Below are 10,343 nucleotides of genomic sequence, written 5' to 3'. Positions count from 1 at the left end.
TTTTTTCCTTTTTAAAGTAGAAAATGATATACAAACAATAGAAGTATAAATTTACTTTTTGCTATTAACAATAGGAAAAACATATTTAAAAGCCAACAATCTTTTTGTCCAATTTTTAATTTTAACAAATGTTTTTAAAATTGATAATGCTAATTCATTTAAAGAATTAAAATGCATTGATCATTTTTATTTCAAGAAACACTAACTAAACAAAAAAAATAGCTTAATTTTTCGTATCAGTTTCAAGATATTATAAGAGTTTTTATCGGAATTATTTTTTTACATTTCTATACTCGTGAAAAAAAGAACAAGACTCTTCTCGTATGTATATACATCTTTGTACAATGAGCTTGTGTGAAAAATAGTCAAATATATATATGATGAAAAATGTAAACTATAATTGTATTGTATATCGAAACTATTTACAATGTATTATAATGAAATATCATTGAAAAACTTGTATAACTAAAAAGAAGATAGGAAAACTATAATTTATTAATGTAAACAGTATATTCTGTAATTATAAAATCTATTATCTTAAAACATCACAGAAATCAGAAACCTTTTAGCCTGATTGTATAGTGTTCCTCTTATGGCGACGCTTTAGGTTTTAGTTCTTCAAAGCAGGGTCTAAGGAATATAGAGTTCTTCTTTGCTGGATTATAGTATTCATGACCCTGAAATAGAATAAGTATTTTCATTTTAAGTATAAAATAAGAAGATATTCATTTGATTATGTAAAGTTTAATTGTATAGAAAGATTAATAACTACTTTTGACCAATCGTATGACACCGCATATGCAAATATTTGTCCATTGTGATTGAAACAACATCGAGTAATTGGTTGCTCCATAGGTTCTGAAGACTTCAGTTTAGTTCTAGCATCTTTGTCCCAAAATCCAAACGTACCGTCACCTCCGACGGTTGCAATAGTACCATGAACCGGATGAAATGCGATATCATTTACCTAAGCGTTAAAAAATTCATATTTAGTTATTAAAATGAATATTAAAAAATTCAAGAAATAAATCGACCGAATTCATACTGACTGCATAGATATCTTGGTATCCATTAGGGGTTCCATTTGTTCTATGACATTTGAAAGTGAAGTTTTCTTTTGAACCTAGATTCAGATGATGTATGGCTACACGACCCTCTGTACTGCCAATTGCAAAACCAGTTGGAACTTTCTTTTTATCTCTAAAAATCGCGATACATCGATACTGATATTTTAAGTTTAGTTCTACCGTCTTATACTCTCGAGGACTGCCTTCCAATTGATAAACTATTAATCCACGTCCAGCAGTTCCTACTGCTGCCATTGGATAATCCTATAACAATTATTAAATATTAGCTATAATTTCCAAAGAATTATCATTGCAAATATAATAAAGAATAAATATTGAATATATTTACAACATCAGCACAGTAACATCTTTCAATTAAATTTATAGTCATTGCTGGCTTAGGACTTCGCAGATCCCAAAACTGTAAAGTATTCCATTATCAATATATATAGATCATATATAATAATAAATTCTTAATAATAGAAATATAAACATACTCTTAAGGATTTATCCCAAGAACCAGTCATAAGACATGAATATGTGGTTGCTTTAATCCAATGACAAGTTTTAATAGGTGCATCGTGTTGTGCTACTTGAATACTCTGATTGGAAGCTAAATCCCAACATTTTGCTGTTTTGTCGCAACCTGCCATGAATACTTTCGTTCCATCCTGTTTCAAAGGAAATGAACTTTGAATTGAATAACCATTAATCATTAGAAAACATTAATCTTTAAAGATATCATAAACTTAAAAAAGTTAAATTTAATATAAAAAATTTAATAAACTTACATCACTCCAACAAACATCAAGAACTGGAGCAGCCATGGATTGCATTGATTTAGGAACAGTTTTACCAGATTGCTCGACTTCCCAACAGCGAACGTTGCAATCCCAAGAGCCAGCAACGAGGAAATTTTGTGGAATACAAGCAGGACTAAATGCGAGACTGGAGACAGAATCATCAGGTGGGGAGACAACCTCATAATCCTGCATTGGGTTAGAAGTAGTCGATGTGCCAGTTTGTAGTCCTCCGCTTTGATTAAACATCTTTAATCTACTTTACACTGCCAATTGTTATTTACCGCAGAATAATATATTATATGTTAATTATAACAATATATTGTATAACAAATTATAGACGATAAACAGGAAAGTACTCTCACGTATGTTATTTATCCGATAAGCAATACAAAAAATAATGCCATGATTTAAGGAATACATAGAACGAATACTCGACGTAAATTTTGAGACCAAAGAATTAGAAATAACAAGAATAGATGGCGAAGTGAATTATACAGGGAGGTAGCAAAAAAAAATGTTCCCAATTATGGTGGTTCACGAAAGTATTGGAATGTTCGAATTCATAAATCTTCTTATGAACATGAAATGTAAATAACAATTATTAGACTGCGGATATTTACACAAATCTATATTTTTACAAACATAATTAAAGAAATAAGATCTAGACAAAAATTTGTTTTACGCACTAATATTATAAAGAATACTGTATTTTGAGTATTTCATATATTTTTGTATATTCCCTGCATTTTTCTATTTTAATTTTCTATAAATGCATAAAAATCGGCAGTCTAATAATAAATTTCATAAAAATTCCAATATCTAGAAACATATCTAGAAATTTGCACATACTGTAATTTAAATCCGGTAATTTCCGGGGATATCGAGTATCTCACCATAATTGTGACAATTATGTAGTATTTCAAAAGTATTTAAAAAAATGCTTGTGGTATCACTTATTCATACAGTAGCCGAGGTTTAAGAAATATATTATACTATGGAGGAAGTCCTTTTAGAATGCTTTAAGAATAATCCAAAATATCACTTTATTTCCAATTCAAGTTACTGTTAATATAAATATATACATGCATCATAATGGTATTAATGATCCAAAATCCAGAGAGCAGCAAAGCTTGACAAATACTGTAGATGAAGAGCAATTAAACACTTAAGAAGGAAGATTGTATGGATTCTATACATTTATGAGCTTAAGAAACAATAATTATCTTCATGATGCTACATTTATATATTAATTTTTTAATAATAATAAATTATAAACATAAATAAGAAAAGAATAAATAAATGGTGATGATGATTCTAAACATTATTTTTTGTTCATTACAATAATATATTACGTACTTATTTAGTTGATAAGATAATAGTATTAATCATACCAATGGACCCAAATTTATCTAATTGTTGGTCCTCAATAATAAAAAATGGAATAAATTTCAAAATTATAAATAAGTAATGTTTATTGTGTACTTGTGTCACCACATCTACTACATAGTATTTACACTTATTACAATTATGATAATATTTATTATCATTTTCAATGTATATACATACAGAATGCTTTTGGGATCTTTTTTCTAATTTTGTTACACTATTTTTGTAACTTCTTTCCCAGCCCTCCTTATGGCATTTAGTATAATCTCATAAAAAATTGATCTATAATTTTCAAAATCATGAAGATCAATTAATTTGCTTCTCCATTATTTGAAAAGTATCTGGGTTTAAGATGACTCAACCATCAAAGTGTGGGAGTTAAATGTACACATATTAAATAAATTTATCTCCTGCTTTCTTTCAATGTTATATTGCGTATAAAATTTTAATGGAATCATTCAATGAAAGCTTACAATAAATTAATGAATATGAAACTATATTCCATTTGATCTCTGAGTAAATGTTTCATCATTCTTTAATATCGTCATAATACTATTTATAATTCTCTTTTAAATTTATATATTATCTCTATTAAATTAGAGTTACAATCATATAAATATTTATGACATAAAAAAATAATTTGTATCTCGTATGAAAAATAAATATTTTCCACAAAAAGAATTTTATCTACCAACATATTCCACAGCGTAATAATCACAAACGACTAAAGTTTCATAATCTATGTAACGTTCTTCATGGCCGTGTACGCCTATATAACATATTTGATGATTCGGTTGTATTTTTCCTATGTGATATACACCTTCGTGTAACACTCTGCCTATAAAAAGAGCGTGGCCGTCTTCGGTTTCACCGGCAGGAAGAGCGTACAAAGGAACACTTCCTTCCCATGATTTTACCCAATTCACATCTTTGCCGCATAATATTTGAAAATCTTTTTTATCGTGAGAGGCTCCACCCCATGGGATTGTACATACATTATTTCTGATACCACCAGGTGTGATCGAATCTCTGTGATGAACACGGCCTATATACAAACCATCTTCTGAGGCCATTACAGCATTTTGTGGAAGACCATCTGACTCGTTACAATCTACCCAACAGTAGCAAGTGTCTACCAATTGTTGCCTAACAACTAGAGATGTACATGGTGATTCTAAAATGGATATATAGAAATGTCTAATAATGTTTAATAATAGTAATGCTTAATAACATGTTTATTAATTTGAAATGTTATTTGATTAATTTGTAAGAGATACCTTCTATCAAAAATTCACCAGTTGCACCCCACGCTGTGCTAACCCCTATATAATTTATAACAAACGGATTTCTGTCTTTGTATGCTAGAAAAACATCACCATTTTGTCGACCAATCTTTAAAGTTCCATCACAACACCATCTAAGAATTAAATTGTTGTTTCCTTTCGGGTTTGATTAAAGTGATATTTTTATATAAGAGTAGTTTTAGTTTCTTACTGAATCCAAATATTGAACATATACTGAGCATTTAATATGTTTCTTGTTTCTGCTTCTGCCACATCTTGTTCTTGGTTATTCCTTTTTATGGCTGACATTGTGTTTCTCCATCCTCCAATAATAATCTATCAATATAGAATATATTTATATTTATGTTATGTGCAAGTGTTTGGTAAATATAATATTTATTTTTAGCAAGATATAGACATACCTCATACACATTTGAGTCTCCACCCAAATGTGTACGTAAGGAAATTCTTGCATCGTGAGCAGCTTGCATACTCAGCCTGAGGCGAGATTTTGTGATGGGAAAATAACGATATTCTATGCTATCAGGTGTAATAATCCTAACTGAAAAAATATTAATTTTTTAATATATTTGGACTATGTTATTTAAAATATTATTACATTACTTTGTAGTATCAAAAGAAGCACAATCTTTTTATACAATTTATACAATGACTCATATTAATATGTAGATATAACAATGTTTGAAGAATTGTTGCTCTATATATTTATTTATGATAGTATTATCGAACTGATTGTTTTTTGTATACTAAAACATTTATATTCCAGTTAGTAGAAACATAAAATTGGTTTATTTAATGCATAGTTTTTTACAATAAAATAATTAATGATAAAATTTAGAATTGTAAAAATTTCGGATAATAGCACGTTAAATAAAATTTATATATTTATACATATATTGTAGATGTGTATATGTTTCATATAAAGTTCATGTAACTTACACATTGTTCAACTGTTTGTGCGATTTTATAGATCGCTATTATTTAATTTATCAGTTTATAAAATAAATGTTATAGTATACAAAAAAGCAAATAGTTCTATAACTACTGTAAACGAATATATAAAGCAATAATTTCCCAAAAAATCGTGATGTTTCAATATCAATAAAAATCATTATATATATTATTTAACCTATTGTGCTTAAATATTTTGTAATAAAAAAGTATGTTATACCAAATTTACGTGCTGACATTTCTGATCTTGCTAATACGTGTACTCACTAAAAGTCATGGTTGTTGGTTCGACTTTAAAACAACTTTTTATTATCAGCTGATAACGCAATTGACAAAGCAATTACAGTTAACGATAGCAAGGTAGAAATATACGGTCGAATTTGGATTCTCCCAATTGATGGTGATGGTTATGTTTTCTGTATAATCTCATCGCAAAGAGTGCAATTTGTCACATTGCAATCAAAGTTATCTACATAAGTAAGATACTAAGTATAGATGCGTTGCATAGGATCGAACTTCTCTTTAATTGGCACTTTCCCAGGATATTGAGCGCATGCGCGGCATATAGAACAATTTTTATTGGCATAGATTCAATTTTGATAGCGGGAAAAAGAGAGAACGAAATTTTCATCATGATTAGTTTAGTATTACTTTAGTATTTCATTTAGTAGTTCATTACACCAATTTATCTACTCTTCTTGATTATATTGCATTCGATATAATAATATATTTTTCAATTGGAAAAATTAACAAAATTTAATAAATTATTACCTCGTAATATTACGAATATTACAAATATTACGAGGTAATAATTTTCTTATTAAATTTTGAAATTACGAATATTATCTCGTGCAGTTTGTAATTTACTTCTCTATGTTAAATTCATATTATGATTTGTGACTTATAAGATGAATAATTTTCTAACAACAAAGTCTAGGATTATAATATTATGATAAAGTAACTAGAATAGGTCCTTGCACAGAATCTTGTCATCGTATTCAGGATATGCCAAGCATGTGAAGATGCGTGAAGCTGAACCGCAACCGGTATTACTACATATCTTTGCAACTTTCGCACCACAAATATTTCTGAGTTCGAAAGTGTAGCGCACATGTTCATACCTTATCATAACTTATTTATATTCTTTCTACTTTAATCTTATCTTCACAATTAACGAGAAAATCTTTCTATTTTCTAATTGAAGAAAAATATTACATAACTAAATTATTTATGAAATTTGATTTATTTTTATTACTAAATATAACTAAAAATATGATGATCTAAATTATAAAATTTTCTATTTTTTGCATTAAAAATTTTTTTTTTAATTTTTCGATAAAAAGATAAAATTTGTGTTTTCTACGAAGATGGTTCGATTTTGCTCGATGTTTAGTTCAGACTTACTGCCCGAGAATATACATATAATAAATATGCAATACGACACACATGTGTTTCGTGCGGCTTATAAAAGGCAGAATGTTCTACATATATGCAACGACATCAAAGAAGCGTCCGCTTGGAATTAGTTTACCGTCCACTTTCCATTTTCATTTTACTTTCTTCATATTGTACTAATGTCTCGCGTTGTTACGCGTGTACGACTTTTACCGTTTCACGGTCATTTGATGGCCTCTTAGAAATGGACAATTTATACTCTGATCTGGAGATGCCTTTTTCGCGGCGAATAGAAAACTGTGTCAACAGGCCGCTTACGTGTTACAATTATAATTTAATCTCGATAAAGAAAAGTCATTTACTAAAACAGAGGATGCTATTGCATCAAAGAATATCGTTTTTGAAATCTATTTCTGTCATTTTAAATATAGATTTCCTATAAAAAAAAAGTGAAGAAATGAAATATATCAACTGTAATTGTTTGTAGCGACTGGATCAACCTGTTTGATTATTCGTGATTTATGAACAGGGATAAAGTATCCTAGGTCATTGTCGTTAATATGTTGGAATTCAGCTGACCGACGCACATGGTCAATGTACGTTTCAAATGAATACACTTGTAAACGCATGTGCAGAAAGTAGAAAGCATTGCAAAAGATAATGACAAGGATGTAGCAGTGTCATTCCGGTTTTCATGTCAGAACGCAGCATGCGATCGTCCCATTGCGATCTACATATGCTGTCTCATAACTTTGTGTCACGATCTTCAATTTTTATCAGAAATTTTCCTTTTTTGACATTCGATATTAAAACAACTCTGAAACGATAGAATAAAAGATTTTAATGATGTGCGATGAAATATTAATAAGAAAAGTACTTTGAATTTCTTACCTTAAAAAAGAATAGCTACTTTAATCTCAAGGAAGGTACTTACTCAGATGATTAAATACTATACTGCGATGTATAGTTTATTAAAAAAAAGCACATTTCCCTTTATGTTATGTTAATGCGTCATCAGATCTTAATGAACGCAGTTATAAATATTGGTGAAACGTTGGAATATATTTCCAAAGCATCCGGAAACGGATATTGCACGCAAGGTCTACAAAAAGACCGCACATATCAAGTTACATAACAAAATACAAAAATCGAAATGTATCCCTTTTTTATCTTATCAATTTGAATTCTGCTACATACTTTGGGTTATTTTTGACTGGGCTATGTTTTGCTATTGCTAAACAATTTCCTGATTAACCCGCGGGAAATTTAAATTAAAAAATTATATTTCAAAGTCCAGTTTTATTTTTATGTATATCATGGAGCTCCATTAATAAATTTTTCAGATTGAAGATTAAGGAAATTATGGAAGAGTTCAATTTTATGCAGAAGTTTTCCTTAAAAGTATTAAAAATCTTTTTATTCATTGAAGTAGGAGTGAAGTTGGACCATGAAAATTGGAAAGGCGTAGCGGAATTAAATGTAGCTTTTATCGTTTCCAATTGTTTTCAACATTTTACTATCAACTGCTACTGTATAATGTTTGCTAATTGATGTAAATTATTCACGCATGGTAGAAAGCGCGTCTGTCGAAGCATGTTTGCATAATAATTGATGTAGTGAGAGGATCAATCTCCTATTGCCTATTAGAGTGGGATCAAAATGATCTATGCCGTTTCCTTTCCTCAACGTGACTTGTTTTCTATTTATCTGCAGTTTTAACACCCGAACCATTTTACTTGCATACACTTGATTAAGAAAATACGTACAACTACATTAATTTTTTCCTTAAGGCATCTAAATATTAATTTACGCACTTTTTATGATCAAATATTAATATTGAGGTTAACTGTTGTATTATAATAATGTTGTTTAAACAAAATACGATCACAGATTGATATTATCGAATTGGACTTACTATGATCTTTGAAGGGAACTTCATGAAACTTTCTTTCGTACGAAAGGCGATTGGTATTCAAGATACTCGTGCGTTTTATGCGGATGTAAACCGAGCAAAGCGTTCTTTCTGATGTTTACGAATTTGATGCCTGGAGAAAGATAGGTATTCCTGAGTATCATTATCCATGACTATGTTTTGAAATACAGGCACGTCCGTTTTTCAGTAGATCCTCTCCCATTTTGCTACTATAAACATTGCGTGTGAACAACTCGACTACTTACCAATAACTTTATGTAATCGTTATTCAACTTCATCTATGTTCGTTAACCCTCTAGCCGCGTACAACGCCGAAATTATATTCTTATTTATTAATAGACTATGGATTTTTATACAAATTCATTAATTTGAGAATATAATTGTAATGTTAAAGCTTCGGTAGAAAATTGTTTCATTTATCAAATGTTATAGAAATCATTATACTTTGGACATTTATAAAATAAATATCCGCAATCTATTTAGTAAGCACTATCTTATTTATATCTCGGTATGTTTACGGAAAAAATAATTATAATATTATATTTAGATTATAATCCATAATTAAATATTAATTCAAACGTGCAAATTTAATTAAATCATAATTAATAATAGGACAATATTGAATAGTTAATATGAGAGCGCCGAATTCAAAATTCCGAAAAAAGAGTTACAGGATAAATAGTACACATTTTACGTGGTAATTGGACCTGTAATGAGTAACATTGTAGTGGAAATTATGGTATTTGTAATTCAAAAGAAGACGTAACGCGGTTTCGTTTCTCACTGTAAGAAAGTTATCCATCTACCGTAACAAATATCTGTTAACCTTGGCAATGATAATGCATAGAAATCGGGGCTACATTTTTACGAAAGCTCGCAATCCACTGGCTGCGTCGAAGCCTATCGCTATTAAGCTGATTGTTGAGAAGACACGAAAACTACAGTTACATTCAAACTAAACAATCTATTAATAGTATCTCTGATTAAATTCTACTCTTTATGTGATCACTTATACATAGAGAAGGTATTTATACGTTTTTTAGTAAATTTTTACCTTTTTACACTCTATGGAAGAGATATTAAGATGAATATCTTGTTTTTACATTTCCAGGAAAATTGCATATTATTATAATATATTAAAAATGATTAATATCAATAATTGTAATAAAATTCACTTCTGAAAGAACTTTGGTTTAAAGAAATACTTGAAAGCAAGAACTTGATTAAAAACAGATATGAAATATAAAGTTATTCTATCTTACTGTATTTTGAAGATGATTAATATCAATAATTATAATAAAATTCACTCTTAAAAACGAATTCGTTCAGAAGAATGCTTAAAAACATAAATATTTAAGAGCGAGAAGTAAAAAGATAGATACATACTGCAAATCTAAAGCTAATCTATTTTAACTTACTGTATCTCTCTCTCTCTCTCTCTCTGCATACATTCACATATTATCTATAATTACTAAGACCCATCCCAATGATATACCTTGTAAAA

At 29.1% G+C, this 10,343-nt stretch overlaps 2 protein-coding genes across 3 annotated transcripts; both read right to left on the bottom strand.

Moving 5' to 3' along the window:
• Positions 1 to 376: 376 nt before the first annotated feature.
• On the bottom strand, positions 377 to 2,328 carry LOC117216763 (mRNA export factor). Its single transcript, XM_033463761.1, has 6 exons — positions 1,859 to 2,328; positions 1,565 to 1,738; positions 1,417 to 1,488; positions 1,050 to 1,331; positions 773 to 967; positions 377 to 677 (listed from the first exon to the last, which is right to left on the bottom strand). Exons 1-6 carry the CDS (start codon positions 2,114 to 2,116, stop codon positions 591 to 593), a joined length of 1,068 nt encoding a protein of 355 aa, XP_033319652.1. The 5' UTR covers positions 2,117 to 2,328; the 3' UTR covers positions 377 to 590.
• Positions 2,329 to 3,324: 996 nt separating this feature from the next.
• On the bottom strand, positions 3,325 to 6,134 carry LOC117216572. Of its 2 annotated transcripts, none has more exons than XM_033463373.1 (5): positions 5,732 to 6,134; positions 4,962 to 5,101; positions 4,751 to 4,875; positions 4,534 to 4,673; positions 3,325 to 4,430 (listed from the first exon to the last, which is right to left on the bottom strand). In XM_033463373.1, exons 1-5 carry the CDS (start codon positions 5,748 to 5,750, stop codon positions 3,940 to 3,942), a joined length of 915 nt encoding a protein of 304 aa, XP_033319264.1. In that variant the 5' UTR covers positions 5,751 to 6,134; the 3' UTR covers positions 3,325 to 3,939. The 2 variants fall into 2 exon arrangements, with proteins under 2 accessions (XP_033319264.1, XP_033319272.1); XM_033463381.1 differs by having other exon boundaries at positions 5,779 to 6,131.
• Positions 6,135 to 10,343: the final 4,209 nt, after the last annotated feature.

Source organism: Bombus bifarius, unplaced genomic scaffold (genome assembly GCF_011952205.1).
Source record: "Bombus bifarius isolate JDL3187 unplaced genomic scaffold, Bbif_JDL3187 scf7180000007973, whole genome shotgun sequence".
NCBI classification, from domain to species: domain Eukaryota; kingdom Metazoa; phylum Arthropoda; class Insecta; order Hymenoptera; family Apidae; genus Bombus; species Bombus bifarius.
The sequence above is the reverse complement of the archived record's forward strand: the minus strand, read 5'-3'. Positions and strand labels throughout refer to the sequence as shown.

Bases quoted from the DNA above. Each gene is read 5' to 3' on its own strand.
- LOC117216572 (XM_033463373.1), bottom strand. The intron at 4,674-4,750 runs GTAAGAAACTAA...TTTAATTCTTAG, and splicing joins ATGTTCAATATTTGGATTCA to ATGGTGTTGTGATGGAACTT. The intron at 4,431-4,533 runs GTATCTCTTACA...TATCCATTTTAG, and splicing joins TGGTGAATTTTTGATAGAAG to AATCACCATGTACATCTCTA.
- LOC117216763 (XM_033463761.1), bottom strand. From the start codon at position 2,116: ATGTTTAATCAAAGCGGAGGACTACAAACTGGCACATCGACTACTTCT. The intron at 1,739-1,858 runs GTAAGTTTATTA...CCTTTGAAACAG, and splicing joins TTGATGTTTGTTGGAGTGAT to GATGGAACGAAAGTATTCAT. The intron at 1,332-1,416 runs GTAAATATATTC...TAATTGTTATAG, and splicing joins GATGTTACTGTGCTGATGTT to GATTATCCAATGGCAGCAGT.